General features: G+C 45.3%; 1 protein-coding gene and 1 long non-coding RNA gene across 3 annotated transcripts in view; one reads left to right on the plus strand and one right to left on the minus strand.

Moving 5' to 3' along the window:
• The window catches only part of LOC116552739, a 9,670-nt gene extending 1,286 nt beyond the window's left edge, over positions 1 to 8,384 (plus strand). The window contains exon 2 of the long non-coding RNA XR_004269509.1: positions 8,056 to 8,384. This is a non-coding gene — a long non-coding RNA (uncharacterized LOC116552739). The remainder of the gene's footprint in view (positions 1 to 8,055) is intronic.
• RUNDC1 (RUN domain containing 1) overlaps positions 6,521 to 13,471 on the minus strand; it is a 14,941-nt gene continuing 7,990 nt past the window's right edge. For both annotated transcript variants that reach the window (XM_032279542.1, XM_032279541.1), the window contains 3 exons: positions 11,974 to 12,172; positions 8,084 to 8,203; positions 6,521 to 7,662 (listed from right to left, as the gene is read on the minus strand). In XM_032279542.1, the coding sequence (XP_032135433.1) occupies positions 6,797 to 7,662; positions 8,084 to 8,203; positions 11,974 to 12,172 (1,185 nt within the window). In that variant the 3' untranslated portion in view covers positions 6,521 to 6,796. The remainder of the gene's footprint in view (positions 7,663 to 8,083; positions 8,204 to 11,973; positions 12,173 to 13,471) is intronic.

Raw genomic sequence — 13,471 nt, forward strand, 5'->3', positions numbered from 1 at the left:
TTTTTTTTTTTTTTGAGGCGGAGTTTCGCTCTTGTTACCCAGGCTGGAGTGCAATGGAGCAATCTCGGCTCACCGCAACCTCCGCCTCCTGGGTTCAGGCAATTCTCCTGCCTCAGCCTCCTGAGTAGCTGGGATTACAGGCATGCGCCACCATGCCCAGCTGATTTTTTGTATTTTTAGCAGAGACGGGGTTTCACCATGTTGACCAGTATGGTCTCGATCTCTTGACCTCGTGATCCACCCGCCTCAGCCTCCCCAAGTGCTGGGATTACAGGCGTGAGCCACCGCGCCCGGCCGTCTAGGGTCACTATTATACAACCCCCTACACTGCTAAATTTGCCTTTAAAAAAAAAAAAAAAAAAAAAAAAAGGATATTTGCCCCAAACAGTCTAGTGGTGTCACTGACATTACCAACCAGAATAAGCATGAGGGAGGTGGAGGAGAGGAGGAATAGGAGGAGGAGGATGGCAGCTGCTTACCCTGTGCCAGGCCAGGTTAATCTACTTATGCACTTAATCTGATTTGGTCCTCATAACACTAGGAGATAGGTGCCAGTATTATCTCCATTCTAGAGTCCAGGAAACTGGCTTAGACAGATTTTCCCAAAGTCTATAGTGAGTAAGTGGTGGAGCTAGGGCTGTCTCAAGCAGTTCAGCTCGAGCCCATCCTGTTTACCATTTCACCATCCCGAGCACCAATTCCCTCCCAGGCAAGATGTGACCACTTTATATAAGCCGGCAGCCTGTTTAATCCTCACAATTCTGCATCTTAGGGATTCTTCCATTTAGCCATGAGGAAATTGCAATTCAGAGAGGATAAATTGCCTGAGGTTAATCCTAATCAATGGCATAGATGGGATTCAAATCTAGGTCTGAATCTAGATCTAGTTGGCTCTCAAATGGAATTATTTCCCATCACTCACCGGAAGTGTTTTCAGATGGTACCTTATGTGCTGAAGGAAAGATAAACTATCTCACAGTTTTTGCGTGTCTGAACCTATAGGATTTGTCTTGGGCAAGATGTTGGAACAATCAGGATTTTATCAGTTGTCTTCTGAGGCTGTCCAGTGAGATACAATTTTCCCTGAATCTCTCAGGATTCCTTTCCAATGGCTTTTTTTTTTTTTTGAGAGACAGGGTCTTGCTCTGTCGCCCAGGTGCAGCACTATCATGGCTCACTGCAGCCTCAACCTCCTGGGCTCAGGTGATCCTCCCCCCTCAGCCTCCTGAGTAGCAGGACTTCAGGTATGTGCCATCATGACCATGTAATTTTCAAAAAAAATTTAAAAATCTTATTATTTTTAAATTTGCTTGTTTTGGTAGAGTTGAGGTCTCACTATATTGCTCAGGCTGGGCTCAGATCTTCCTATCTGAGCCCTCCCAGTGTTGGGATTACAGGTGACCTACTGTGCCTGGCACCATTACAATTTTTTTTTTTTTTTTTTTCCAGACGGAGTCCCACTGTCATCCAGGCTGGAGTACACTGGCACAATCTTGGCTCACTGCAACCTCGACTTCCTGGGCTCAAGCGATTCTCCTGCCTCAGCCACCTGAGTAGCTGGGACTATAGGCTCCCGCCACCACACCTGGCTAATTTTTGTATTTTTTTGTAGAGATGGGGTTCTGCCATGTTGGCCAGGCTGCTCTCAAACTCCTGGCCTCAAGTCATCTGCCCCCTCAAACTCGCATGAGCCACCACGGCTGGCCTCCAGTGGTTTTTAAAATGTCTTTTTCTTATATATTTCATTTTTTAAGGAGATGACGTCTTGCTATATTGCTAGGCTTGAATGTAGTGGCTATTGACAGGTGTGATGTAGCTTCAAATTCCTAGCCTCAAGCGATCCTCCTGTTTCAGTTTCCCAAATAGCTGGGACTAAGCCATCTTACCCTCCAAATCAAATTAGTAACTAAATCCTATGAATTTCGATGTATTTTATTTTTTGAGACGGAGTCTTGCTCTGTCACCCAGGCTGGAGTGCAGTGGTGCGATCTGGGCTTACTGCAACCTCTGCCCTCCCAGCTCAAGCAATTCTCCTGCCTCAGCCTCCCGAGTAACTGGGACTACAGGTGCCCACCACCACATCCGGCTAATTTTTTTTTTTTTTTTTTTTTTTTGAGACAGAGTTTCACTCTTGTTACCCAGGCTGGAGTGCAATGGCGCAGCTCACCGCAACCTCCGCCTCCTGGGTTCAGGCAATTCTCCTGCCTCAGCCTCCTGAGTAGCTGGGATTACAGGCACGCACCACCATGCCCAGCTAATGTTTTGTATTTTTAGTAGAGACAGGGTTTCACCATGTTGACCAGAATGGTCTCGATCTCTTGACCTCGTGATCCACCCGCCTCGGCCTCTCAAAGTGCTGGGATTACAGGCTTGAGCCACTGCGCCCGGCCTAATTTTTGTATTTTTAGTAGAGACAGGGAGGGTTTCACCACGTTGGCCAGGCTGGTCTCAAACTCCTGACCTCAGGTGATCTGTCCACCTCGGCCTCAAGTGCTGGGATTACAGGCATTGAGCCACTGTGCCTGGCCAGGATGCTTATTAAGAAAGTGTCTCCAACCTGAGATTGTAATTTTGGTCTGGAGTGGAGACATGTGATCTATAGATCTTATTTTGAGCAACAGCTCTAACAACTTTTTCTTGAAAAGTCCTTCACTTTTCTTAAAATCCATTGTTGGCTGTTTATGCAATAATGTGAACTTTCACTCCTTTCCTTCCTTACTACCCTACCTGCAACATAAATTCCTGACTCCCCCAACCTTCACGCACCCCCTGGGCTGTTCCTTGTGTCTTCTTCTCCAAGTAGCTAGGCAAAATCCTATTCATATTTTATCCATCCTTCAAGGTTATTCCAGAATTCTCCCAGACAGAATTAATCTCTTCTTTCTCTGGGCTCTCTCAGCAATCCAATCTGTACTTACCTTTATTACAGAACATATCTTAGTTTGGACGTAAGTAGTTCCCAGAGTTGCAGCATCACCAAAACTAGGCACTTGTTAGAAACCAAATTCTCAGGCTGCACCCCAGAACAACTGAATCAAAAACTCTGGGGATGGGACCCAGCAATCTGTATTTTAACAATCTCTGCTGGGCATGGTGGCTCATGCCTGTAATCCCTACATTTTGGGAGGCTGAGGTGGGTGGATCACGAGGTCAGGAGATTGAGACCATCCTGGCTAACATGGTGAAACCCCATCTCTCTACTAAAAATACCTAAATAAATAAATAAATAAAATAAAAAATTGCTGGGCATGGTGACATGCACCTGTAGTCCCAGATAGGAAGCTGAGGCAGGAAAATCTTGAACTCCAGATGTGGAGGTTGTAGCGAGCCTGGATTGTGCCATTGTACTCCAGCCTAGCAACAGAGCGAGACTCTGTTTTTTTTTTTTCCTTTTAAACAATCTCCCCAAATCAAATACCCAACTGGATGGTATCTCCTTTGCTAGACTGTGTTTGTTGAGGGCACAGGGTAGGTTTTACTTATCTCTTTCCTTAGATCTAGCCTGGAGCAAATAGTTGGTAAGTGATCAATAGTGAATGAATGATGGGAGAGCACCTTAGATATTTTTAACAATTCTTTGCAGATCATACTTGTACAACAGACCCTACCCTTTCACTGCATACATATCCACGGTTCTTTTCCCTTCCATTCTTGCATAACCTTGGATCTGGGTTGACTGGCTTGCCTTTCCTCCCTTGTCCTGTCTCACCTAAGCCAAGGACAGAGCTCTGTTCTCAGAAGTGGCAGATGATATCAGAGATTAGCAGATATCCGAGTGCAGGGATGCTGATGGGATTGCTGGGATTGTCTCGGTTGATACACACATTTAGGTTTCGAGAAGAACTTGGCCATGAAAGCCATGGCTGCCTGCCTGTCTCCCTGCAGCCTGGTCCTTTGGCAGCTGAAATTTCTGGCAGTTGTGTGGAAAAATACCTTCTCTTCCCCAAAGTGAGGGTAGGAGCGAGGGGGGTGGATAAAGGAGAAAGAGGAACAAAAGATCTAGAAACCACGATACAATGAGGTAACAGACTATGGGCTTTGGATTCAGGAAAGTTGACTCCAAATCTCAGGTCTTCCATCATCATGTAAACTGTAACAAAATATTTAACCTCTCTGCAGTTCAGTTTCCTTAGCTGTAAAGTAGGGATAATACTGTCCCACCTTGTAAGCAGTAAGAATTAAATTAGAATGAGACAAACGAAAATGCTTCATGTAATGCTAGAACAAAGCCTCAATGCGAATTTGGTTTTGTATTTGAAAAAGACAATACTGGCTGATCGCTGGACTATGCCATATGGCCACACTAGTTACCACTCACCCTAAGTGATATCCAGACAAGTAGACTTAAAAGTGCCAATTCCAAGCAGGGTGTGGTGGCTCATATCTGTAATTTCAGCACTCTGGGAGGCTGGGGCAGGTGGATCATGAGGTCAGGAGATCGAGACCATCCTGGTTATCATGGTGAAACCCCATGTCTACTAAAAATACAAAAAATTTTAGCTGGGCATGGTGGCACGCGGCTGTAGTCCCAGCTACTCTGGAGGTTGAGGCAGGAGAATCACTTGAATCTGGGAGATGGAGGTTGCAGTGAGCCAAGATCGCACCACTACACTCCAGCCTGGGCGACAGAGTGAGAGTCTGTCTCAAAAAAAAAAAAAAAGGGCCAATCCTGGCAGGGCACGGTGGCTGATGCCTGTAATCCCAGCATTCTGGGAGACTGAGGCGGGTGGATCACCTGAGCTTGGGAGTTTGAGACCAGCCTAACCAACATGGAGAAACCCTGTCTCTACTAAAAATGCAAAATTAGCCAGGTGTGGTGGTGCATGCCTGTAATCCCAGCTACTAAGGCAGGAGAATCGCTTAAACCCAGGTGGCGGGAGGTTGCAGTGAGCCGAGATTGGGCGATTGCACGCCAGCCTGGGCAACAAGAGTGAAACTCCATCTCAAAAAAAAAAAAAAAAAAAAAAAAGGTGCTAATTCCAAAAGCAGCATGTGTGATGACATCTGTTGTGGGGAGGGATTGCAGGCCTGGGCAAGAGGAGATGGTCATGCCAAGGACACTTTTTAGAGCATTTTTTCAGGCAAAAAACCCCTACCACCACCACCACCATTACCAAAGCTGGGTTGATCCAAGGCAGGCAGAGGACAGAGGATGCAAGCAGCTTTCAAAAACATATTGATCTGGATCAGATGGGCTGATAATGCCAAAACACTTATAAACCAAAGCTGCAGGTCTCTAAGGTCTTCAGAGAAGCTACATAAAATACTATGATTTCATTAGCAACCACATATGTATCATTTTCCACAACATTTTACAATTATCTTATTTCACAGGGAAGGGGAACTAATTCTAATAAAATATCATTCAATGTATCTTAAATAAGTAACATGTTGCTGGAAAAAAAATTAAGTTAAAATGCACTACATAATAGTGCAGAAACAAAGTGCAGATGGCAATTTAAGACATGAACACAATGCTGAATCAGTAGTGTCTGGAGTGATACATTTTGCCCATCTTTGGCCAGTCCTAGAGCAGTACTCACCACAAGCTATAGGACAAATGTGACTAATGAGACTAAAATACTGAAGACCAAATAAAACCACTCTACAGCCTATTTCACAATGAAATGCTCCCCCCCCTGGTCTGGAAACAGTGATCTGCCGTAGCTCCTATCCTGCTGTGGTATCTATCCCTGCTGCAGGACCTATGGCCAGATCAGGTGTCCTCCATCATCCAGCCTCCACGACAAGTGGCGCTCAGTGAGTCCCAACCTGAGGTACAGCTGCTGGTTACCGATTTGTACTTGACTTGGGTGGCAAGGATTTTCTCGTTTATCTTGAATATATTTACTTCTAAAAAGACTGTGTTAGTCTTGCTGGGAGGTGAGCAGGGAAATGTGAGTTGCTATAGAACATAGTAACAAACACGGGTTCTTGCTCCTCATAAACAGAAAGCCCATTGTTGGTGCCATGAGAAGAGGCCTACCTTATCAGGAAGATCTCACTTCTTACATCTACAACAGAAAGGGCTCATATTAAAATCAACCTGTGGTTGCCTCCCTTAGAAGTGTTGTTTTTCAGATATTCCTAGTCTTAGAGGCAGCCATGGAATGTAATCTCCTCTGACCTTGGGGTCAGGAAGAAAGGGAAATCTATTCATAAAAGGAATTTAAATTCTGGCCTTGGCCTCTCAAACCTGCTTCAAGTGAAAGAAGATAGCTCAACCAACAGGAGCCTCGAGTTGATATCTTTTTTTTTTTGAGATGGAGTCTCCGTGTCACCCAGGTAGGAGTACAGTGGCATGATCTTGGCTCACTGCAACCTCCACCTCCCAGGCTCAAGGGATTCTCCTGCCTCAGCCTCCCAAGTAGCTGGGTAGGCGTGCGACACCACACCCGGCTAATTTTAGCATTTGTAGTAGAGAGAGGGTTTCACCATGTTGGCCAGGCTGGTCTTGAACTCCTGATCTCAGGTGATCTACTCATCTTGGCCTCCCAGTGCTGAGATTACAAGTGTGAGCCACCGTGCCCAACCTGATTCCTTTAATACAGGCTCAAGCACATGTGCCCTCACATATACTGGGGGAGAACCTTCTTAATAAGAGAGTCTCGAGCACATCTTTCCAAGATGCTACGTTGGTGGGGAAAACAGACTTTGCACTCACTTGGCTGACTGCCTGAGCGGGGTCTGGGAAAAATGCCTTTAACCCCACCTTTGATTCCTCCCTCCTATGCTAGAAGACTAACACATCTATCCCTAGTGAACAAGGAGCTGGACTGGGGTCAGGGCATTCTTATCAAAAGGCATCTTTGATGTTTTTGAGCTGGCGCACAGCCAGATCTACAGGGAGGCTAAACTTGAGGCTGCTGAGGCGACTGAGCAGGTTGAGGGCACTCTCGAAGCCTGTGTGTGCCATGTAGCTCCAAGGCTGATAGTGAGGCTCGATGAGTGACCCGGACTTGCAGATGAGGTTCACCCAGGACACCAGACGCTGCTCGTTCAGTGCCATGCACACCAAGGCCTTCAATTCTGAGTCTGCACTGCGCTTAAAGGGGTCGTGCTCTGTCAGCACCATGTGGATGGCTGTCAGTAGGCTCTGTTTGGGGGTCACAACAGTGCCTCCTGTAACAGGAAGGGCGAAGGACTGGGAGAGCTTCCGGGCTGGGGATTCCACATAAGCACGGCCGTTCTTGGCATGGTAGTACTTTACAAAGAGCTCCCAGGGATGCATGGCCTCAGGGGCTGAGGAGAAGGCTGGCAGCAAGCAAGCAATAGGAGCCATGACAAGGCTCATCCCTGGGGAGGAGGCATACAGTCCGTGGGCCAGGAGGTCCCTCATAGCCACCGTCAGCTCCTTCCGCACAGCCGTGGTCAGCTCATCCTTGCCTCCCAGAGAGAGGTCCTGGAGGTTGGCAGAGGTGATGACATGGTCGTGTGGCTGGTGCCTCAAAGCTAGCTGCTTCACTCTGTCCACTGACACCTCTAGCCTCTTCAGCAAGGGAGAGTAGTCTCTGTCAGCCTGGCCCCTCTGCCACAGGGTTGGAGGGATCTGGCCTGTGGCACAACCAAATTGGCTAACAGCAAAGATCTGGAGCACTGCCAGCGCTCGCCGCATCAGGTGCAGCCCTGTCTCCCGGACCTTCTTGACATCCTCTGCCTTTGCTGCTTAGAAAAGACAATAGGTCATCAGTGAGAGGCCATGATAGCACAGAGCTACACTCAGCAAATCACAGGCTGAGATCAGTCTTGCTTCTGAGCCACATTATGGGTCTCACATGAAGGCAAAAGCCACCCAGGATGTAGCTGGACTTCCTTTTTTTGGTTAATAATAGCTGTACTGAGATATAATTTACAGACCATATGACTGGCCCATTTAAGGTATTTAATTCAGTGGTTTTTAGTATATTCAGATTTGTGTAACTGTCACTGCAATCAATCTGAGAATATTTTATCATCCCCAAAAGCAACCCCATACCATCAGCATTTCTCATTCCCCACTTCTCCTCAACATACCGAAGCCCTAGGCAACCACTGATGTATTTTCCGTCTCTATAGATTTGCCTGTTCTGGAAACTGCACTTACTTTTGGGGTTTCCTGGAGGTGGTCTGCTGCTGCCTGTTCTGGTGCAGCCATTGCCTGCCTTCCCACCGGCCTTGCACTCACAGTGTCCACCCCCTGTCTGCAAGGGGCTTCCCACTTCATCTGGAATCAGAAATTATAGAAGAGACACTTATTAGCCCCTTTATCACAGATCATTAAGGGAAAAATATTTAATGGTGTCTATTACATGCAAGAATTTCACAAAATCTTGTCCTATTTAACTGTGTAAAATGATGACAGGCATACAGTAGTTGGCTCAATAAATATTCGCTAAGTGAATGAACCATGAATCATCTTTTTATGGACGAGAAGAGTTAAACTGAAGAGGCTGGTAACATGCTTAAGGACATAAAGCCAATGAGTAGCAGGGCGGGGATTTTAACTATCTGATTCTGAAACCCATGTTCTTTCTCCTCTGCCATGCTGCCTCCCCTACTAAGCAATCAAGCCTCTTAAATAGTACATCAATAATTGGCACCTTTTGGTGCCTGTAGTCTCAGCACTTTGAGAGGCTGAGGTGGGCGGATCACTTGAGGTCAGGAGTATGAGACCAGCCTGGCCAACATGCCAAAATCCCATCTCTAATGAAAATATAGGAGAGATCCAAGATGGCCGATTACTAGCAGCTCGGGATTGTAGCTCCCAGTGAAAGCGCAGAGAACGAGAGGACGCCATACTTTTCAGACGAATTTTTTTTGCTCACGGATCAGGAGATTCCCAGCAGAGGAGCCCCACGGGTTGCCAGCGCGACTCTTGTGGCCCGCGTGGCGGTTCCCGGTGCGGAGTGAACAGGACTAGTTCCCCTTTTGTCGATGTTTGGAGCTCCGGGAAGGCAGAGTCGCCCATTCAGCTGATTGAAAGGGGGACCCAGGACGGAAGCCAGATGGGAGATTCCTGGGCAGAAAAGCACCAGGAGTCTTGGCACCGCTGTTCTGGCCGGTGCAGTGGATTGCTCAGATTTCGGCGCTGGGAATCAACAAGTTGGACGTTCACTCAGAGACCTAATTTGAAAGTCGGTAATTACGACAACAGGTGGGTAAATTTACAATGACGGGAAGAAAACAGCGTAAAAAGGCTGAGAATACTCAAAATCAGAATGCTTCTCCCTCCACAGGGGATCACAGTTCCTCATCAACAAGGGAACAAGGCTTGATGGAGAATGAGTGCATTCCAATAACAGCATTAGGCTTCAGAAATTGGATAATAAGAAACTTCTGTGAGTTAAAGGAACATGTTCTAGCCCAACGTAAGGAAACTAAGAACCTTGAAAAAAGGTTTGACGAAATCCTAACGAGAATGGACAATTTAGAGAGGAATATAAGTGAATTAATGGAACTGAAGAATACAATAAGAGAACTTCGAGAAGTATGCACAGGTTTTAACACTCGAATTGATCAAGCAGAAGAAAGGATATCAGAGGTCGAAGACCAACTTAATGAAATGAAACGAGAAGGCAAGATTAGAGAAGAAAAAGTAAAAAGGAATGAAGAAAGTGTACAGGAAATATGGGACTATGTGAAAAGACCTAATTTACATTTGTTAGGTGTACCTGAATGTCATGAAGAGAATGAATCCAACCTGGAAAATATTTTTCAAGGTATTATTCAGGAAAACTTTCCTAATCTAGTAAGGCAGGACAATATTCAACTCCAGGCAATACAGAGAACACCATAAAGATAATCCTCAAGAAGAGCAACACCAAGACACAAATTGTTAGATTTACCAGGGTTGAAATAAAGGAGAAAATTCCAAGAGCAGCTAGAGAGAAAGGTCAGGTTACCCATAAAGGGAAATCTATCAGACTCACAGCAGATCTCTCAGCAGAGACCCTACAAGCTAGAAGAGAGTGGGGGTTAATATTCAATATCCTCAAAGAAAAGAATTTTCAACCCAGAATATCATATCCAGCCAAACTAAGTTTCATAAATGAAGGAAAAATAAAATTTTTCACGAACAAGCAAGCACTCAGAGATTTCATTACCAGCAGGCCTGCTTTACAGGAGCTTCTGAAAGACGCACTACACACAGAAAGGAACAACCAGTATCAGTCATCCCAAAAACTTACCAAAAGATAAACAGTATCTTTATAATGAAGAATCTATATCAACTGGATGGGCAAAATAGCCAGCTAGCATTAAATGACAATATTAAACTCACAAATGTCAATATTAATCCTAAATTTAAATGGATTAAATGCCCCAATCAAAGACATAGACACGCAAGTTGAATAAAAAGTCAAAACCCATTGGCATGCTGTGTCCAGATCCATCTCATAAGCAAGGACACACAAAGATTCTAAACAAAAGGTTGGAGGAAGGCTCACCAATCAAAGAGGAAAAAAAAAAACAGGACTTGTAACTTTCATCTCTGACAAAATAGACTTTAATAGTAACAAAGACTAAAAGAAACAAAGAAGGACATTACATAATGGTAAAAGGATCAAAGTAACAACAGGACTCGATCATAAATATATATACACCTAATATAGGAGCACGCAGATACATAAGACAAGCTCTTAATGACTTACAAAGAGACTTAGACTCCCACACAATAATAATTAGAGACTTCAACATTAACATTAGATCAATGAGACAGAAAATTAACAAGGATATCCAGGACTTGAACTCAGATCCAGAACAAGTAAACTTAATAAACATTTATAGAACTCTCCACTTTAGGCTGGGCGCGGTGGCTAACCCCTGTAATCCCAGCATTTTGGGAGGCCGAGGCGGGTGGATCACAAGGTCAAGAGATCGAGACCATCCTGGTCAACACGGTGAAACCCTGTCTCTACTAAAAATACAAAAAATCAGCTGGGCATGGTGGCGCATGCCTGTAATCCCAGCTACTCAGGAGGCTGAGGCAGGAGAATTGCCTGAACCCAGGAGGCGGAGGTTGCGGTGAGCCGAGATCCCCCCATTCACCCCCGCCGGGGAAAAAAGGGGAAACACCCCTCTCAAAAAAAAAAAAAAAAAAAAGAAAGAAAAAAAAGAACTCTCCACTTTAAATACACAAAATACACACTCCTATCAGTACCACATCATAGGTTTAAATGAAATATTGGTTGACTGCTTGTTTGTTATTTTCTTCCCTCATCATTTTTTTTTTTCCTGTTTCCATTATTAAGCATAAAAGAGGTTTTCAATACCCATTTTTAGACTGCATTCTACCTCAGGCAATAAAGCAACACTTCCGTTCTCTCTCCCTCTTTCTCTTTCTTCCTCTCCTTCATTTTTTTTTTTTTTATTATTCTTTTTTTTTTTCCTTTCTCCCTTTCTTTTTTTAAAAAAAGAAAATATAAACATTAGCCAGGCATGGTGGCAGACGCCTGTAATTCCAACTTCTTGGGAGGCTGAAGTTGGGAAGATCTGTTGAATCTGGGAGGCGGAGGTTGCAGTAGGCCAAGATCATGCCACTGCACTCCAGCCTAGGTGACAGAGCAAGACTTGGTCTCAAAAAAAAAAAAAAGAAAGAAAAAAGAATTGGCACCTTTTTACTAGTACTCAGAATAAATGTAATTATGATGGCTGGGCGTGATGGTTCACGCCTGTAATCCCAGTACTTTGGGAGGCTAAGGCAGGCGGATCATGAGGTCAGGGATTCGATACCAGACTGGCCAACATGGCAAAACCCTATCTCTACTAAACATACAAAAATTAGCTGGGCGTGGTGGTGCATGCCTGTAATTCCAGCTACTCAGGAGGCTGAGGCAGGAGAATTGCCTGAACCCAGGAGGCAGAGGTTGCAGTGAGCTGAGACCATGCCAATGCACTCCAGCCTTGGTGACAGAGCGAGACTCTGTCTCAAAAAAAAAAAAAAAAAAAATTATTATGACACTTGTCCACTCTTCTCATCCCATCCCCTCCTCTAACCTTGGATGAAGTTGATGAACATCTCGAGGTCTCGGATTTGAGTTTTCAGTTGCTCAACCAATTGTTCTTTGACCCGGGCTGGGTTCACGATCTGAGCCACCGCTGCATCTACACGTTGACGAAGCTCTTCAGTGGACAAGGAACTGATGTCTTCATTCAGATTCATGTCCAATTTCTTTATTAACTCATCTATGATCACCTATCAAGATCACAAGCAATGAGCACACCCTGTGAAATTTTTATGGAGAGGGTAGGGAGGAGAATCTAAATATGTCTTCTGCCCATAAATGGAAATAAAAAACAGACTGCTAAATTTGTGAAAGAAAATGACTTAACTGCTGATTGATCAACGTGAGGACACAGACTCTCTACTTCTAAAGTGAAAAGAACCCTCAGTTCTCTGATAAAAATGGCTCCTCCCACACACTGTAAATTTTCTACCAGGCCAGTCCGATTTCACTCAGGAGAATAGTATGAAAAGTCCAAAGTGGCTGATGATCCAACAAGCCTCATATGTAGTTGTTCTAAAGGCTTCAAGGAGAATATGTGCTGATTTTTCTTTTTCTTTAAGAAGACAGGGTCTTGCTCTGTCACCCAGGCCAGGGTCCAGTAGTGTGATCATAGCTCACTGTAACCTCAGACTCCTCTGCTTCAGCAATCCTCCTGCCTCAGTTTCCCTAACAGCTGGGACTATAGACACATGCTACCACCTGGTTAATTTTTAAATTTTTTGTAGAGATAGGGTCTCATTATGTTGCCCAGGCTGGTTCAAACTCCTGGCCTCAAGGGATCCTCTCACCTCAATCTCCCAAAGAATTGGGATTACAGGCATAAACCACTGCACCTGGCCTTATTTTTCCTAATTTCTAATCCTTCTTACCCCTTCTTGCCCTATTGTAGGCAACTAAAGAAAAATCTCTGTTGGGCATGGTGGCTCATGCCTGTAATCCCAGCACTTAGCGGGGCTGAGACAGGTGGATCATGAGGTCAGGAGCTCAAGACCAGCCTGACCGACATGGTGAAACCGCGTCTCTACTAAAGACACAAAAAAATTAGCCGAGTGTGCTGGTGTATGCCTGTAATCCCAGCTACTCGGGAGACTGAGGCAGGAAATCACTTGAACCCAGGAGGTGGAGGTTGCAGTGAGCCAACATCACGTCATTGCACTCCAGCCTGGGCAACAAAAGCAAAACTCTGTCTCAAAAAAAAAGAAAAGAATGCCGGGCGCGGTGGCTCAAGCCTGTAATCCCAGCACTGTGGGAGGCCGAGGCGGGTGGATCACGAGGCCAAGAGATCGAGACCATCCTGGTCAACATGGTGAAACCCCGCCTCTACTAAAAATACAAAAAATTAGCTGGGCATGGTGGCGCGTGGCTGTAATCCCAGCGACTCAGGAGGCTGGGGCAGGAGAATTGCCTGAACCCGGGAGGCGGAGGTTGCGGTGAGCCGAGATCGCGCCATTGCACTCCAGCCTGGGTAACAAGAGCGAAACTCCGTC

The sequence above is a fragment of the Sapajus apella genome, unplaced genomic scaffold (assembly GCF_009761245.1).
Source record: "Sapajus apella isolate SASKATOON/1434 unplaced genomic scaffold, GSC_monkey_1.0 scaffold12, whole genome shotgun sequence".
Classification (NCBI taxonomy): Eukaryota; Metazoa; Chordata; class Mammalia; order Primates; family Cebidae; genus Sapajus; species Sapajus apella.